At 46.0% G+C, this 18,949-nt stretch overlaps 1 protein-coding gene across 1 annotated transcript in view; it reads left to right on the top strand.

Annotated features, from left to right (window-relative positions):
• The window catches only part of SPTLC1 (serine palmitoyltransferase long chain base subunit 1), a 205,640-nt gene that overhangs the window by 127,551 nt on the left and 59,140 nt on the right, over positions 1–18,949 (top strand). Inside the window, exons 9-11 of the mRNA XM_029618817.1 lie at positions 8,997–9,104; positions 9,870–9,965; positions 12,594–12,690. Coding sequence (XP_029474677.1) covers positions 8,997–9,104; positions 9,870–9,965; positions 12,594–12,690 — 301 coding nt within the window. The remainder of the gene's footprint in view (positions 1–8,996; positions 9,105–9,869; positions 9,966–12,593; positions 12,691–18,949) is intronic.

Raw genomic sequence — 18,949 nt, 5'->3', positions numbered from 1 at the left:
CCCAAAGTGGACGCCATGGTCTGCGCTGTCACAAAGCGCACTACTATTCCAGTCGAAGGAGGAGCGGCACTCAAGGATGCCCAGGACAGACATCAGGAATCCATCCTCAAATAGTCATTTGATGCAGCATCCATATCACAACAGATCGCTGCCTGCTGTGCCGTGGTGACACGTGCCTGCTTATCACTTGCCAGGAACACTACCACACCCGTCGAAACATTAGAACCAGCGATATCCTTCCTCACGGATGCGACGCCCGACCTGGTGCGCACCTCAGCCAGGGGCGTCTCATCCATTGTAGCAGCCAGAAGACAACTCTGGCTCCGAAGCTGGTCAGCCGATGCGACCTCCAAGATGAAACTCACGAGAGTGCCCTTTAAAGGAGACCTCCTGTTCAGAAGTGAACTGGAGAAGTTAGCCAACAAATGGGGCGAATCCCCAGTACCTTGGCTACCGGAGGACAAGAACAAAAGAAGCCATCGCCCCTCTTCCCGAACATCCAAGGGCAGAGGATCACAGCGCTTTAGACCATACAAGAATACATACAAGCACCTCTTCCCGCAGGCAGGGGCCAGTCCTTTCGGAACAAACACAATAAGAGGGGAGCCGGCTCAGGTCCAGGCCCCAGCCGCACCCCACAATGAAAATCAACAGACCCATCCACAGGAAGAAGCCATGGGGGTAGGCTTCCCTATTCTACCAAAGATGGATCGAGATAACGTCTGACAAGTGGGTCCTAACCATCATTCAAGAGGGATACTATCTGGACTTCCACAGCATCCCTCCAGACAAATTTGTGAAATCCCCTTGCCACTCCCCCTCCAAGAGGACGGCAGTGGAAACCACACTGACAAAATTGCTCTCCCTAGAGGCTATAACACTGGTGCTCACGCACCAACAAAACACTGGGCACTATTCCATCTATTTTATCGTCCCCAAGAAAGAGGGAATGTTCCGGCCCATCCTGGACCTCAAGTCTGTCAACCGCTACCTGAGGGTACCACAGTTCAACATGGAAAACCTACATTTGGTCATAAGGGCAGTACAACCGGGAGAATTTCTGACCTCCCTGGACCTGTCAGAAGCCTATCTGCACATCCCGGTCCATCACGACCACCAGCGAATTCTACATTTCGCGATCATGGACCGCCACTACCAGTTCCGGGCGCTAACCTTCGGACTAGCTACTGCCCCTCGGACATTCACCAAAATCATGGTGGTAGTGGCAGCGACACTGAGGAAAGAAGGAATCCTCGTACACCCGTACCTGGACGATTGGCTCATCAGTGCAAAATCTACAGAAGAAAGTCATCAGGCAACCACCAGAGTCAAGAATCTACTGCAGAATCTCAGGTGGGTCATCAACACAACCAAGAGCTGCCTGCAGCCCTCACAATCACTAGAATACCTGGGAGTCCGGTTCGACACCCAACAAGAAAAGGTCGTCCTTCCCCCTGCAAGTAAAAGGAAATTGATGGACCAGTTGAGAAAACTGGTGAACGGCGCTCGACCCACGGTATGGAACTACCTCCAAGTCCTTGGCCTCATGACATCGACCCTAGAAGTCGTCCCATGTGCAAGGGCTCACAGGCGACCACTACAACGTTCCCTACTGTCACGATGGAGCTCGATGTCCCAGGACTACGCCGTTCGCCTCCAGTTACCGGTGGATGTACGGATCCAGCTCCTATGGTGGCTACAAGAAGACCATCTGAGCAAGGGAGTAAGGCTATCCCCATCGACCTGGGTCTTGCTCACCACGGATGCGAGCCTACGAGGGTGGGGAGCCCACTGCCAGGAGCTGACGGCCCAGGGGCAATGGGACAAGGAAGAGTCGGGATGGAACATCAACCGACTGGAAGCCTGAGCAGTCAGACTAGCCTGCCTGTGATTCAGTCACAGACTCTGGGGAGAATCGGTCAGCTTCATGTCTGACAACGCCACAACAGTGGCCTACATCAACTGCCAGGGAGAAACCAGAAGGCAACAGTTATCCCTGAAAATAGACCCTTTAATGGCGTAGGTGGAAGCAAACCTGCAAGGGATCTCAGCCGCCCATATCGCAGGAAAAGACAATGTCGCTGCGGATTACCTCAGCAGAGAAAGTCTAGGCCCAGGGGAATGGATGCTGTCGACCACAGCATTCCAGTTGAAAATAAACCACTGGGGAACTCCAGCCATGGATCTTCTGGCAACCCGGTCCAATGCCCAAATTCCCACCTTCTTCAGCCGCAGACGAGACTCACAATCCCAGGAGATCGATGCCCTCGTCCAGACCTGGCCACAGGAAGACCTGCTGTATGCCTTCCCTCCATGGCCACTACTGGGCAGGATCATCCACAAGATAGAACACCACAGGGGACTAGTACTTCTAGTGGCCCCGGATTGGCCAAGAAGGCCGTGGTATGCAGACATGCAAAGACTTCTGTAGGGGATCCCCCGTCCCTACCCCCACAGAGGGATCTGCTCCAGCAAGGACCGATCCTCCATGAAGACCTAACTCTATTCTCTCTTACGGTCTGGCCATTGAGAGGACGCGCCTGAAGAAAAGCGGTTACTCGGGGGCAGTGATCGACACCTTGCTCCGAGCCACAAGTTCTCCACGTCTCTAACCTACATACGAATATGGAGAATATTCAAAGCCTGGTGTGAAGACCGTGACATACTTCTGCAGGCAGTCAAAATCCCCATGATCCTGGAATTTCTGCAGGACAGCTTACAGAAGGGGTTGTCTCAACTCCATCAAGGTTCAGGTGGCCGCGTTGGCTTGCATCAGAGCCAAAGTGGACGGCATCAGTCTATCTTCACACCCAGACGTCTCCCGCTTCCTGAGAGGTGTCAAACAAATCGTACCTCCACTAAAGTGGCCGGTACCCCTATGGAACCTCAATCTAGTACTAGGCTTCCTAGCGGGAGCTTCCTTCAGACCTACCCACAGGCTGTCTCTATGGCTTCTAATCTTGAAGATGGCGTTCCTAGTGGCAATATGTTCAGCCCGTCGCATCTCCAAACTTCAAGCACTATCCTGTCAGGAACCATTCCTCAGATTCACACCGGGATACATACAGCTACGCACTGTCCCTTCCTTCCTTCCAAAGGTGGTTTCTCATTTCCATCTAAACCAAACCATGTCGCTGCCATCTCCAGACAAGCATAAGGACTCTGAAGACTCTCGCCTTCTTTGCCATCTTAACGTCAGCAGACTACTAGTCCAATACTAGGAAAGGTCGGAATCTGTACGAAAGACAGGTCACACCTATTCGTCCTTCACAGCGGGAAGAAACAAGGGGAAGCGGCCTCGCAGGCAACCATAGCCCGCTGGATCAAAGAAGTAATCAAGGCGGCCTACATAGAGGCAGGGAAGCACCATCTCTACAAGTCAAGGACCATTCCACCAGAGCCCAGGCAGTGTCCTGGGCAGAAACCAAGATGCTGTCACCTGCCGATATCTGTTGGGCGGCGACATGGTCCTCCATTCACACCTTCGCGAGGTTCTACCGCCTGGATGTTCAGGCCCGGGAGGACACAGCATTTGCAAGGGCAGTACTAAGTGTGCCACGGACAGCCTCCCACCCGCTTCAGGAGTAGCTTTTGTACATCCCATTGGTCCTAAGTTACCGGTGGACCAATGGGATGTACCACCCGCTTCAGGAGTAGCTTTTGTACATCCCACCAGTCCTGAGTTACTGGTGGACCAATGGGATGCACCACCCGCTTCAGGAGTAGCTTTTGTACATCCCATTGGTCCTGAGTTACCGGTACATCCCATTGGTCCAGTTACCGGTGGATGTACGGATCCAGCTCCTATGGTGGCTACAAGAAGACCATCTGAGCAAGGGAGTAAGGCTATCCCCATCGACCTGGGTCTTGCTCACCACGGATGCGAGCCTACGAGGGTGGGGAGCCCACTGCCAGGTGCTGACGGCCCAGGGGCAATGGGACAAGGAAGAGTCTGGATGGAACATCAACCGACTGGAAGCCTGAGCAGTCAGACTAGTCTGCCTGTGATTCAGTCACAGACTCCGGGGAGAATCGGTCAGAGTCATGTCGGACAATGCCACAACAGTGGCCTACATCAACTGCCAGGGAGAAACCAGAAGGCAACAGCTGTCCCTGGAAATAGACCCTTTAATGGCGTAGGTGCAATGGAGAAATTACTTACCTGATAGTTTCGTTTTCCTTAGTGTAGACAGATGGACTCAGTATCCCACCCCCGGCTGCCTCAAAATACGGGAACCTCGGGTGACAGTCCCAAAGAGCAAGACAAGTACGGGTAAGCCACGCTTTACCCCTAGTTAAGACACCCATAATTACCAGGTGTCGGCTTTTCTTGGTTGAGTGCACTGGTGGTCTCCAGCTAGAATTCAAGTCAACCAGTTCAAGTTAATCAAGTTATTCAAGTTAACCAAGTTAATCAAGTTATTCAAATACACATATATCCACAATTGCTTTTCGAGGAGAATACTGAAGAGTAGAGCCTCCTGCACGGGTATATGTAGCTCTGAGGTCAGATTGAAATCTGACTCCGTCTCCAACTGTTATCAGGAGCGCACTATACCCATTGGGTCCTGAGTCCATCTGTCTACACTAAGGAAAGTGAAATCATCAGGTAAGTAATTTCTCCATTAGTATGCCTCCTATCCCTGTTCTGCTATGAGAGAGTAGGCGCACTAAGCTGCAAGATTCTTGCCTAAACATAACATCAAAAGAGGTGTCAGCTGACGCAATAACTGGATTTTCTGTGACAAACGCAGCACAGGAGAGGAAAGTGCACTTTCCCAGTTTCTCTTCTAATCTTTCCTCTTACCTTTAATTATGATCCATGGAGATGCCTCTGCACTGGGGTATTTTTTCTCTCTGTCTCAAGGCAATTAAAGATGGTTACTGTCTGTCTTCTACCTGCATTGTAAAACAAGTACCAGGAACGCAACCCTGTTGCCAAATCAGAAGCAAGATTCTTCAGTGATTAAATTCTGGCATGTGCCTGTAAAACCTTCCTATCTGGTTGCAGAGAGCAAATGCATATTTTTCTAAAGAGCTTCATGGTGGAGTTTATATTTCCAATAATAACCTTTGGGAGAGAGGTATTTGGTGCTAAGACATTGTTTCTTTATTTACATACTGCTTCTCCATTGAACATGGCATTTTATAAAAGTTTAAAAAATATTCATAGTTTTTCATTGTAAATATACATTCATAAAAGTTTGAGACAAAATGCTTATCTAATTTTTATTCATTTAACTTATTCATTTAAGGGTAATATCACAGACATTAATCACCCCTATCTATCTATACTTACACTGCCTTAAATAGTCAAGTCTTCAATGCTTTTTAAAAGTTTTGTCTTCAGATATCACTCTTAAGGTATTCTGACATCATCTTCCATAAACTTGGGCCTACAACGAATATCTCTCAATGTGTAACCTCACCAAGATAAGCATGGTGGAGTGAATGGATCTCCAAAAGGCCTTTGTTAGTTGATCTGAGAGATCTTGTGGAGCATACATATGTAATGATACTCCAAGCCATACTGTGCCTACATTAGTGAGGATTTTATGTATTAAATTGAATTCAGAATTGTATCGGGAGCCAATGTAATACTGAAAGAATTGGAAAAAGATGATCATATTTGTTGTGACCGGTTAGAACCCAGGCTGCAAAATTCTGTAAGATCTGTAATTATCTGAGAGCACTGCTAATTAGGCCCAAAAACAAATGAGATGCAGTAATCAATACTTGAGACTATAAGGGTCTGAAGTACTGTACAAAAGTCTTTTGGTTCCAAAAGAGGTTATAACCATCTTAACATTCTCAACTTGTAATATCCAGATTTAATTAGGGAACGAATGTGAACCTTCATAGTAAGCTTATTGTCTAGCAGTACTCCCAGATCACGGACATACGAGGAAACAGATTTTGTGAGTACCAAATTTGAAAAGAGGGATTTCTTCATCAAATGTTGATTATTTCTGGTTTTGATAGGTTTAATGATAGTCTATTGTAAAAAAAAAAAGCCATGTCTGCACTGCAGATAGATACATTTCCAGTAGTTTAAAGGTATGAGATATTGAATTACATAGTAGAATGAAAAACTGTGTAGTATCTGCATATATATATACGGAAGTTTAAACCAAGACCCCCACAGGAGTTTGCATAATGGAGCCAGATATATATATATTAAACAGGGTAGTAGAGAGTGCTGGTCCTTTTGGCAGCCATGTTTTATTAGGTTTCCAAATAGAAGTACTATTAACTATCCTTATCTGCTGTGATCTGTTAATTATAAATGAATTCATTTCAAGACCTGCCCTACTATGCCCGATCCTTCCAGCTGCTTTGATAATATACAGTGATCTGTTGTGACAAATGCAGCTGATGTATCTAGAAGTACCAGAACAGGGTTCCCAGCCTTTCAGGGAGCACAGTCCTCTTTTTCAGCTTCAAAACGTTTCATGGACTTCCACACACTTTTCTTTAATTTTTGCATGCCATAACAAAGAAATAATGATATGCACTCCAGAATCATTCATAATGTATAAAACTATGATCTAAACGGAATACATAGGGAGGGCAGTTTCCAAGGCTATTACAAATTGCCCTTATAATTGAAGTTTGAGGCCATTCCACCTTCCAATCCCACTGCAATGGGGAAAAGGAAGTACATTTAAAAAAAAGGTTCCAGGCTGGTAACTTGGTATGACCTGGAAGAAAATCAGCACCAGTGCCTGCAGGCCTGCAATCTAATTTTCAAAGGGAAACTGCCTGTGGAGTTTCCTTTTGAAAACTCAGGCCGGTGGGGAAAAGCCAGTACTTTTGTACCTGGGTATTTTGTATCTGCTTTTGAAGCAGGTACAAAGTACATGAGTGAAAGTATGCACAAGGATGTCAGAATTAAATCTCTGCAGGTACTTTCTCTCCCCTGGCCTAACCCTGCTCCTTTTTTTTATCCACAGGTAAAAGTATGTATGCTGTTTGCAGGGTAGCTCCTTTTACCTTCAGTTTCAGGGAACAGCAATTTTCAAAGGGCCTTTTTACATTGGTAAACAAGTTTTTACTCATACAAAAGGTTTTGAAACTTACCCTCCCTGAAAACTGACCTCCCTTTTAGTCTGCTTTTACGATTCTTACAAATACATACAGAAAATGATAGTGACAAAATAATTTAGTTTTTAGAAAAAGCAAAACAATAGCCTACTTTTCAAAGGAAAGAAGACTCCATGTCTGTCTGTCTGTCCTGCCCCTAAATAACTTTTGTATTTACTATCATATCCAAATTTGTCTGTTGTCTCTTCTTCCTTGGTGGTCATCTTTCTCTTCTTCCCTCCCTCTCTACTTTTGGCCAGTATGATTCCTGGGGGTACTCTCCTTCTCTCCTCTGATAGGCTGCCATCCATTCACTCCTCTTAACTAAGTCAGTCATGGATTCTTGTCCTTTCTTTATCTTCCATTTCTTCATTCCTGTCTCATTCCTTCTTCCCCTCTTTCCCCTCATAAAGTCAACTTCAGTTCTATTTCCTTCTTTCTTCCTTTGAGCCATTCTACTCACTTTTTTGGTGCAGCTCTCCTCTCCTGTCAGTAGTAGGAAATGTTTCTCAACCCTGTGATAACGTAGCTTTCCTCTGCTTTCCTCTGGGTGAAGCAGAGGCTGCAAAGATTCTAACAGCTGCAGTTGGCCTCTTTTCTCTTCATCCTCATGAAGTGCAGCAGTGGAGTTTACAATCTGGCCTCTCTCTCCAGTTCTGCCAAACATGTGGCAATGTGTTTTGAGGCTTCTAATGGGTGCGAACAACCCCTCTCTAACTTTCCTCCTCCTGGTGTGCAGCAATGTGGGGTGAGGTTTTTGGGTCTATTATAGGCCCCCCACTCTCACTCTTCTGGCCTGTGGTAGCAGCCTGCTTATTTTCTCCCTAACTAAACGTATTTGCATCACTTCTGGAGGAACCCCTGGGATTGTCTCACCAGACCCCTGGGGGGTCCACAGACCCCAGGTTGGGAACTACAGTACTGGAAGGTAGCTTTGGCTGCTATCAAAACCACTGCACTAAGACCTTGGCAGCACAGCATGTTTAACTTAATCATGTATTTCAGCCATTGACCCTGGTCACTGTCCACCCTGATGCTTGCTCACCATGTTGTACTGCTAAAGTTGATAAAATGTAGGCCGGATTTTAAAAAGGTTATGCGCGCCAGGTAAAATAAAGGTCCGGGGGGAAGGTCAGGCAAGGGGGGGAAGGGAAGTTCCCTCTCAGGCCACTCCCATTTCGGAGCGGCCTGGGAGGGAACGGGGGAAGGCAGCGCGGCTCGGCGCGCGCAAGGTACACAATTGTGCAACCCCTTGCGTCTGCTGACCCAGGATTTTATAACATGCGCGCGTCTGCGCATGCATGTTATAAAATCGGGCATACACGTGCACGCGCCGGGTAGCACGCGCATATGTACACCCGCACGCAACCTTTTAAAATCTACCCCTGTGTAAGCAATACAAAACTAGTAAGTGACTGCTGAGGGGGCCAGTTTAGGAGATTTAGGTTAAATGTTGAACCTGGACATTTTGCACAGTTAGAGCAGTATATTAACGATCTACTTTCACTTACCTGTTTTCTTTCTAGGAATCTGAAGGAAGGCTGCAAATAAGTTTTTAGCATAACATTAGAAAGCATCTTATGGAGGTAGAGGAATAGAAGCATTTTAAATAAAATAAAATCTAGAGTAGGTCCTGTGTAGTGGAATTCATTAGAATGCTGCACTTATTTATGTAAGTATGTGAAGTGATGATCTGAGGTGGAAAATAATGGTGGAATTAACAGTGCCGTTTACAGTCCTTAATTAGTTCATAGCTCTTCTCTGCAGTTTTAAAGATCATAGTTTCCAAAATAAGGGAAACACACATGTATGTATATGCTGTCAAATATTAGTGGACTGTGTCTTGATTTATTTTATATATCCAATGCCATGGGATTTTTTTTTTTTTTTGCTGAGTTTAGTTTCTTCTGCAGGTAAAATTAAAGTATAAATACAAGGTGAGGATTTTCTTGGAGGAAAGCCTTTCTTTTGGGGTTCTGGGAGAGCACGGAAGGGGGATCACGGAGCACTTTGGAATAAAAGTAAGTGAATGATTTCATTCTATTCATTTTCAAACAATTTAAGTAGGACTTAAGCTGGCCTGGTCTGTCTTATTGACTGATTTAACTTGTTTCAGTAAATCCACTCTGCATGAGGTTGACATGAAGAAGGGGAATGCAAGCTGGTCTGCAGACCTGAACTGAGTTTTATCTTGAAGCATTTGAACTGAGCAAAGTCAAAATATTGGCTAGACTGGAAAACCGCTTTCAGATGTATTACATTAAAATGAAGCACTTTAAACCCTTAAAAGGAGAAAATACATTTTTATGTTAAATTACTTTCTCCATGTTTCAGGGCTTGGCATGGGCCATGAGAAACACTTGTTCCCTTGTCACAGGCACCCCAAGACCCTATAGCCTATCAGGAGCTATATGCTAACACATGGACTGCACGGCAGGTAGTTCCCAGGTAGTTGCTAATGAAGGCTTATAATGCCGTAGCCCAGTAGGAGTTGGGTGTAACTGAGGTGCAAACGCAAAAGAGCAAGAGGACAAAAAAAGTTACTTTTATAACATGAATGTATCTTTCAGTCAGAATATTTTTTTTGTGTATTTCCAAAAGAAAAATAAATCTTTTTTCACTAAAATGTTTATTGTTCTATAAAGTTTGATCTGATGCAGAGTTTTCCTGCTATAACATTTAGAGTCTGTATATTTCTTTATTTTGAGCTAAGATAATTTACAAATTGGAGAAATATCCAGTTACCTCCTCTCTCTGATGCAGGCTTCTCTTTTTTCGGATTGCAGATTGATGATATTGACCTGATAAGTGCCAACATGGAGAACGCCTTAGCATCCATTGGAGGGTTCTGCTGCGGAAGATCTTTTGTAATTGACCACCAAGTAATGCAGTCTTTTTTTTTTATCAGAACATAAAATAAATCTCTTCTGGGCTGACCCTATAGCTCAGACCGCATTGCTTTGATTTTGGGAATCCATGTTTGGATTCTCCATCAAGCACAGCAGAGGCCCAGGGAGGGTCACTGCTAGAATGGCAGCTGTTGCCAAGCAACCAGCAGCACTGAGGGCGGATCTTGAAGGGAGAACCTCTCCAGTCCTGAAGGTCCTCAAGGACTACTGATGCCACCCTGGCAGCCCACCTGGGGAGGGGTGAAGTTAGTAGAAATTTCTAATGGGGGGTTAATAAATGGGGATTAAAAGAATACTTGTTTACTTGTTTTTAGTTCTGTCAGTATCTTCTCTTTTTTTCTACAAAGATGTGGAGGATGTTCTTTTCGAAATGACTTATTGTGCTGAAAAGTGGACAGCACTATGGAGCTAAAAAAAATGTTCATTCAAATATGGGGAATTATTGTATATCATACTGCTAAACTGCCAGGAATTTCAATGGCCTTTCAAAATTGACACCTGCATAATAAATCTAAGCAATATTATGTAGTTGTAGAATTAGTGGAACACAGGACATGTCAGTGTTGCATAAACTACTACTGGCTAATTGCTAATTTTGGAACGTGCTATAAACTATCTTTTCTCAAGGTAAATTTTTCAAATGCTTACATTGTAACATACTCTCTTACTGTTTTCTTTATTTTTTAAGGGGCCAGGAACCTGACTAGTCTGCCATAGGGCCTCCTTATCAGATAGGAGGACAGCGGCAGTGCAGCGCTTCTGCCAATGTCCTCCTCTGTTTCTTGGGCCAAAGTGTCATGCTTTAAACTGCATGTTTGAAAATGTAACACACCAGCCTTGGCAGCAAAGGAGGAGGAAAAGGAGAATGCAGCCCGAGGTGCTGCAGTGCTGCGGTCCTCCAGTCCGCAAGGAGAAGAGTGAGTGAGGGATCAGTGAGGGGAGAAAAGCAAATGAGGGTGAGTGAGGGTGTCAAGAGGGAAGTGAATTGAGATAAGCGAGGGGATCAGGGGAGGGGAAGTCAATGGGGGGAGATGGGGAGAGGAAGTGAATGGGGCGAATGAGGGAATCTTTGGGATGATAGCGTGAGTGAGGGAAGAAAGTGAGGAATAGTTGGAGGATATGGGAGAGAATGCTGTTAAGAAAGGGAGGAAGTGGGAAAGAGTGTGAGGAGGTTGGAATGAAGAGTAATGTGTGAATGAGGAGATTGGAGGGGGTATGGGATGTGGGTGAGGATTGGAGGTGGGTGTTTGAGGGGATCAGAGGGGTTTTAGGGGGGCAAAGAGTGAGTAAGAGAAGGGCTCAGTGTCAGAAGGAAGTAGGGTTTCCCTTTCTTGATCTCAGATCTCTGCTTCACTCATGCGCCTTCCTCTCCTTGAAATCAATTCTCCTTCTGCTTCCTGATGCCCTCCTCTCTTCTCCCTGTGCCTTGATCTCCTATCCCTCTTCCTCTTTCCTGAGACCCCTTCTCCATCTCTCTTCAAGATCCCCTTTTGATCTCTACTTTACCCTACCCTCTCTTTCTCATACACTCTCTCGCACACACTCTCATATACACTCTCTTTCACTTCTCTCTGCCCTTTTCCCCTCAAAAACAAAAACAAATTAGCCAGACACAAGAAATACTGGAAAACAACTTAATTTATATTGTTTTATACCTTATAAAAATAAACATAAATATGCAAATCAGTTCAGATTTGTGCAATATGGCACATAATTTCTGTAGAATCTTGAAAAATCTTCCCTAGGAAATTAGTGACTGTGGTTATTATGAATTTTAATTATGTTACTGGAATGCCTGTTCAAATAAGTAGGTCTTTAATGCCTTTTTGAAAACGCTTGTAGAAGACGCATCACGTATCGCTTCGGGAAACTGATTCCATTTCTTGGGCCTGCTACAGAGAGTGCTAAATTTTGTCTAACTTCCAGTCTAGCTATTTTCGCTGTAGGGACGTCTAGCAGATTTTTGTCCATAGAGCACAGTTGATGAGTTGGTGAAAATCTCTGAGTGTGGATGCCAGCCAGGGATTTGAATCATTATGTAACAGTTTATAAATCATGCTTAGCACTTTATATTTAGATCTCCAGGCTATTGGAAGCCAGTGTAAACTTGAACCATGGTTCCTGCTCCAGCCTATAAAGATTTCACTTGGATATCCTATAGTATCACTTAGAAAACATTTATCCAGTATTATTAACATTCAAAAATCCCCTTGAAAACGGATGTGATGATCTCAAAACATAGCTGTATTTGGGGGTATGATGTGATGGTCCCTTTAATACCGTCTTGGTACTAATTTAGAGACAAACTGAATTTTGGTAACCACTATTACAGCCCGAAGAGTCATAAGTAAAGGCTGCTTATGCTAAAGGGCCTTTCTAAAACATGCAGCTTTTTAGAACAAGGACGTACTCCCATTTTCTCAAATATTCTTTATTTTAATCTTAGTAACATAGTAATGGAATAGATTATCAACTTTCTCTTTATCAATATTTCCCTGAATAATTTAGTTCCTCATCAAAGATGATGTGAATAATCAAGAACTTTTCCAAATGTTTTCATCCATGACTTTTAATGTATGGTTTCTATTTTCATTGTCTCAGAGGCTTTCAGGTCAAGGTTACTGCTTCTCAGCTTCTTTGCCTCCTTTGCTAGCATCGGCTGCCATTGAGGCCCTTAACATCATGGAAGAAAATTCAGGTATTTTCATGTAGCCACATTTAATATAGAAGCCAATGTAGTGTTCGCTGATATGCTGTGGAACATTTTGAACCTGGGAATGCTGATTTCCCCTTCTAACATAGGGCAAACATTACTGACCTGGGGTATGCTGAATATGAAAGAGCAGCACTGATCAGGATGATGGAACGGCAGTTGCTACCTTTAAGAGAAACATGGTGCAGCAGATAATACCACAAGAAGCTTTCTGGGCAGACTGGATTGACCATTTGGTCCTTTTCTGCCGCCATTACTATGTTATATTCAGCACGCCTCACCTAGCCAGCATTCCTAGCGCTGATCTAAGGGCCGAGTCCATTCCTCCTTGAATTAGTAGGTTTCTCTGATCTAGCACATAAGTGGGTTGGACTGGAAAAGAACAATGTATATGCTTCTTTGGTAAAAGAGAATTAAAGGAGGTGGGGGTGATGCAGTTGGGAGCCTGGCATGTGCTATGACCATTTGAATTAAATTTAGAAGGTTGTAAAATTGCAAAATTTGTTCAGTTTCATAAATTTATTTATAGAAACTGATTATATAGCTTTTTCTGAAACTTGATGATAGCCTTTCTTTCTCCTTTTGGAATTTTTCCCATGTTTGATGTATTTATTGCTAATCTAGTTTTCCTTTTCATTTGTGAGAACATGCTTATGTGAGAACATTTCAAGATGTGAAGCTTTCTTAGTAACAGTTTTAAACTATATGGAGCAGTAAGGTCTTTCCAGCTAACTGTTTTACAGACATGCTGGAAGTATAGCAACTAAATGTCTGGAAGAATGGTAGCATTTCAGTTCTCCAAATATAAAGAAGGAGCAATACTGCACTCCACAATTCGTAAACAAAATCCACTAAGGAGTGCAAGAAGACTCTAGGTCCAATAATTTCATTTTCAACATTGTTTATTTATAGTCTTAAAGTTCCAAGGAGCCACTCCTATTTTAAAGTAATGCACAAATAAATGACTGCTTCAGGGTCCCCCGACACGGACCCCGTGTTTCGCCCGAAGGCGAGGGACGCAGCCTTCGGGCGAAACACGGGGTCCGTGTCGGGGGACCCTGAAGCAGTCATTTATTTGTGCATTACTTTAAAATAGGAGTGGCTCCTTGGAACTTTAAAACTATAAATAAACAATGTTGAAAATGAAATTATTGGACCTAGAGTCTTCTTGCACTCCTTAGTGGATTTTGTTTAAGCATTTCAGTTCTGCCATCAGAAAAAGACTATACGGCCTGTCTAGTCTGCCCATCCACATATTTGTTCAGTTTTTCAACCCCTACCGCTTCCCAGAGATCCCCTGTGCTTGTCCCATGCTTTCTCAAATTTAGATACTGTCCTTGTTTCCATATCCACTGTGAGACCCTTTCATGCAGTCATACCCTTTCTGTAAATAAATACTCTCATCCATTGACCCCTCATCACAGAGTCTCCTTTTGGTTGAGAGTCCCACCTTTTATGTATTCATACCTCTGAGGTATTTAAATGTTTATCATATCTCCCCATCTTGCCTTTTCTCTAGGGTATATGTCTTGTGTACCATTTTTTACAAGCAAAAGGTATGGTCATTGAGAAAATGTAGATTCTTCCCAAAGAATCTGTTTCCTTTGCATACCCCAGATCAGTCCAGACAAGTGAGTTTTGCATCCCTACCAGCAGGTGGAGACAGAGAATGAAAACGTTCAGGCACTGCTGCATAACAGAGAGTGCCACCTGCAGTCCTTAAGTATTTCTCTGTCTCCAGCAGATGGTACAGGTGCAAACCTGCAGTCTGGAGTTTGGGGAAAAAAATTTAGGAAGAAGAGAGAAGATTCCTAACAGGAAGGCTCCCCAAGGTGATAGGTTCCTTCGTGGGCCATCTCTCAGGTGGAGTAGGGCAAGCGAGGGATTGGTGATCCCTGAACCAGCTCGACCCTTTAGATTGGAGGGTGACAGCCGGGGGTCCCGGTTTCCTCACACCTGCCAGGTCCTTGCTACCTTCAGCGTCTCCACCTGGCATCCAGAGGCGGAGAAGTATTTCTTTTAGTTTTCCTTGCTTGCAGTGTCTTTTTGTTTTTTTTTCTGCTTAGGTTCCTTTTAAAAAACAAAAATAAATATAAATTTGAAGAGGCTGCTTAGGAAGCTAGATCCATCACTGATCAGCCTGTCTGCCAGGAGGCAGAGTTGGGTGAGTGGGACCACTGTTTGTTCGACCGCCAAGCCAGGGGTTTGTGGCAGCATCAGGAGTGCACTGCCGACAGTATCAGCAGCAGGGGCTATTTTTAGGGCTGATCGCACAGACATGCTGCCGCCTGGCTCAAACCGGACGTGTCTCAGCACGACTGCTTTTTGCCTGGAGTGTGTATCCAGAGGGATTTGGACCTCCGTGGGACCCTCGGGGGGTGGCCGGAGCACAAGGTCGACTGGGTTGGTTCTGGAGACCCTGGGGGTGTCAGAGGAGCAGGCGGACATTTTGACTGCACATGGTGGGAGTCAGGCTGCTACTCTAGAACCTCGGACTTCCATCCCCTGCTGTTTCCCACTGAACAGTGTCCTGTTGGTTGACAGGGAAGGGGAAGAGACTCAAGGGGATGCGTATCAGGACCCTTCCTCTTCGGATCCAGAGGCATTTTCAACGGATTTTGTCCTTCTCCTCCATAAGGCCTATTTGGCCAAGAAGGATGCAGGAGCCAAGAGGTCCTTACCCAGGAAGACCCAGGTGGCTAAGAAGCCTAGGAATTAGAAGCAGGCCGGATCGGGAGGGATCCTGGGGCTCGGACGATCCACTGTGGAGGGAGACACATCGGATGAGACAGCTGATCCCAATCTTCTGCAGGAAAGTCTGGTGGATATGGACAAAAAGACCCTGTTAGCACATGGTGGATCCAATGCAGGTTTTGGACGAGTTCCCGATCACAGAGGGCTTCTATCATCGGGTGGTCAGGCTGTTCCATAGGCAGGAGCTGGGTCTGCTAATTCCCCAGGTGTTTGAGTTGGGGGTTAAAGTCACGCAGGAAGATTCGGACAATGAAGGGGTAAATCCTGTTCTGGAAGGGCTGCGGGGACCCCCTAATGCTTTTCTGTTGCCTAAGAAGATGAAGAAGTTAGTGGATCGGGAGTGGGTGTCTCCCGAAGTGGGCCTGAAGGTAGCCAAAGCTATTGCTAAGTTATATCTCTTGCCAGAACAGACCTTGGAGTCGTGGAAGGTTCCCAAGGTGGATGCAGTGGTGTCTGCAGTGACCAAGATAACGACCATCCCGGTGGCAGGCTCGGCCACGCTGAAAGATATCCAGAATCAGAAGCTGGAGGTTCTGCTGAAGAGGCTGTTTAAGGTTTCAACTTTAAGCCTTTGTGCGGCAGTATGCAGAATCTTGATGCAGAGATCCTGCTTGTGCTGGGTGCAGAAGGCACACGAGCTCAAGCTGCCCGCTCGGAAGCGGGAGTTGCCTATGTGGCGAATGCCTTGTGAGACCTGATCCAGACTTCCGCCAGGTCTATGGTCTCTGCAGTGGCACTGCGGAGGCTTATGTGGCTGCAAAATTGGCCAGAGGACGTGTGGTCTAAAGCCCAGCTATCTAACCTCTCCTTCAAGGGCAAGCTGCTGTTTGGAGAGGATCTAGAGCAACTCGTGATGTAGTTGGGGGAGTCGAAGGGTAATAAGTTACCCAAGGACTAGAAATCCTCCAAGGAGACTTTTCCCCCATGACCTCTGTTTAGAGATGTGAGGAGGTTTCATTTCAGCAGCAGCCCTTTGCCTGCAGTGCAAAAACAGAGCTCTGGCAGGCAGCAGTCCTTTCGAATCCAGCATAGACCTCCATTGGATGGTGGTGCCCGGGGGGAGGCGGAAGTAAGATTGGCCAATGAAGGTGGGCTGTGATGCCCAAGGGGAGGCTGAAGTAAGATTGGCCAATGAAGGTGGGCTGGTCTGCTCCTCTCTGGAGGCTATTTGAGAGAGACTGCCCCTTTTTGCGAGGAGTGGACCAGTGGGTTCTGGAGGTGGTAAGAGACAGATACACCTTAGAATTTTCTTGTCCACTCAGGGACACCTTTGTAATTTCCCACTGCATCTCCTGATCCAAGCTGGAGGCTGTGCAGGATACTATGCAACAGCTGCAGCTCCTACACGCCATTGTTCTGGTGCTCCCTCAGGAGAGAGGGCAGGGATGGTACTCCGTGTATTTTGTGGCCCCCAAGTAGGAGGGGACTTTTTTAGCCTTTTCTCGATCCGCAGAAGGAAATGCTGCCCTCAGTTTTCGGATGGAGACATGCGTGGTGATAGCGGAATTGCATATAAGGGAGTTTTTCGCGTCATTGGGCTTGAGAGGCCTACCTCCATATCCCCATTCGGGCTGAACACCAGAGGTTTCTGAGGTTCATGGTTCTGGGAGAGCATTTCCAATTTCGGGTCCTTCCCCTTGGATTAGTAACTGCTCCGCGGACTTTCACATGGTGGTAATGGCAGCAGCACTCAGGAAGGAAGGTATCCTGGTGCACCCGTATCTGGACGATTGCTAGTTGAGTAAAGTCGGAAGTGGAATATTGTCGCTCAGTGCAGCGAGACCTACAGCTCCTGGATTTGTTGGACTGGGTGACTAATCTGGCGAAGAGTCATTTGGTGCCAACACAGTCTTTGTAATGTCTGGGAGCGTGCTTCGATACCCGGAGAGGGAAGTGCTTCTGACTACGGAAAGAGAGGTCAGGTTGCAGAATCAGGTGCTTTGTCTGCTGTGACTTCTGGTTCCCTGGGATTATTTACAGGTCCTGGGTTCCATGGCTTCTATGCTGGAATTAGTTCCATGGGTGTTTGCTCACATGCATCCTCTGCAGAGGCTCTGTTATCCCGTTGGCATTCGCTTTTGAAGGATTTTCAGCTTCTTTTACTGCTTCTGGAGGATGCCAGGTCCAGTCTCTTGTGGTGGCTGTCTTGGCTCTATCTGGAGAAAGGGATGGATCTGAAAGTGCCTGACTGGGTGGTGGTGATCATGGACGCCAGCCTCAAAGGTCGGGGGGTGATTTGTCAAGGGAAATCGGCCCAGGGTCAGTGCTTGCCAGAAGAGGCATCCTGGTTTATCAATCATCTGGAAACCAGAGCAGTTCGCAAGGCCTTGCTGGCATTTCTCCTGCTTATTCAAAGGAAGTTGGTGCAAGTGTTCTCTGACAATGAGACGACAGTGGCATACATCAGTCGTCAGGGCAGACCGAAGAGTCCTCTGGAGGTGCAAGAACTGTTTCTTTGGGCGGCGAAACATCTGGTGGAAATAGCTGCGTCCCATGTGGCCAGATTGAACTACGTGTGAGTGGATTATCTCAACTGACAGCGTCTGAGTCCGGGGGAATGGGAGTTGTCGGCAGAGGCCTTCACCTTGGTTCAGGCCAGTTGGGGCAGGCTAGCGTTGGACCTCATAGCAACTCCAGGAAATGCGAAGATGGTTCGGTTTTTCAGTCATTGGAGGGAGAGTATCAATGCTCTCATTCAGCCGTGGCTGACAAATCTGTTACTCTATGTGTTTCCCCCAAGGCCTCTCATAGGTTGGATATTGCGACACATCGAGCTTCATCCAGAAAGAGTGATTCTGGTGGTGCCCAAGTGGCCACATTGTCCGTGGTTTTTGGACCTGGTTCATCTAACGGTAGACTGTCCCGTTCACTTGGCCCATCTGCCAGGGTTGTTGCGGTAGGGACCCATATTTTCAGACCGGGCGGATCGCTTGTGTCTAGTGGCGTGGCTTGGCTTTTGAGAGGCGATGGCTCCACTTGAAGGAATACTCGGAGCCTGTAATTACTACTTTGCTTCAGGCGCGGAGGCCCTCCATGTTGGCTTATGTCTGGGTTTGGAAAGTGTTCAAATTGTGGTGCTTGCAGAACAAGGTGTAACTTTTAAAGGTAGACATTCTGCAGGTTTTGGCCTTTTGCAAAGCAGCTTGGCTAAGGGATTGACCTATAATTCCCTTTGGGTTCAGGTGGCAGCCTTAGGGTCCCTTCGACATAGAGTTCAGAGAAGACTGTTGGCGTCTCATCCGGATGTGGCTCGCTTTCTCAAGAGGGCAAAGCATCTGCGTCATCCGGTCTGGAAGATTTGTCCAGCCTGGAATCTTCATTTGGTTCTTCGGGTGCTGTGTGGTCCTCCCTTTGAACCAATTAGAAGGGCTTCTTTAAAAGATTTAACCCTGAAGGCTTTCTTGGTGGCTATCTGTTCAGCTAGAAGGATATCTGAGCTACAAGATTTGTTGTGTAGGGACCCTTTCTTGCACTTTACAGAGGATCGGGG

The sequence above is a fragment of the Rhinatrema bivittatum genome, chromosome 1 (assembly GCF_901001135.1).
Source record: "Rhinatrema bivittatum chromosome 1, aRhiBiv1.1, whole genome shotgun sequence".
NCBI lineage: Eukaryota > Metazoa > Chordata > Amphibia > Gymnophiona > Rhinatrematidae > Rhinatrema > Rhinatrema bivittatum.
This window is presented reverse-complemented; position numbering and strand designations above follow the sequence as displayed.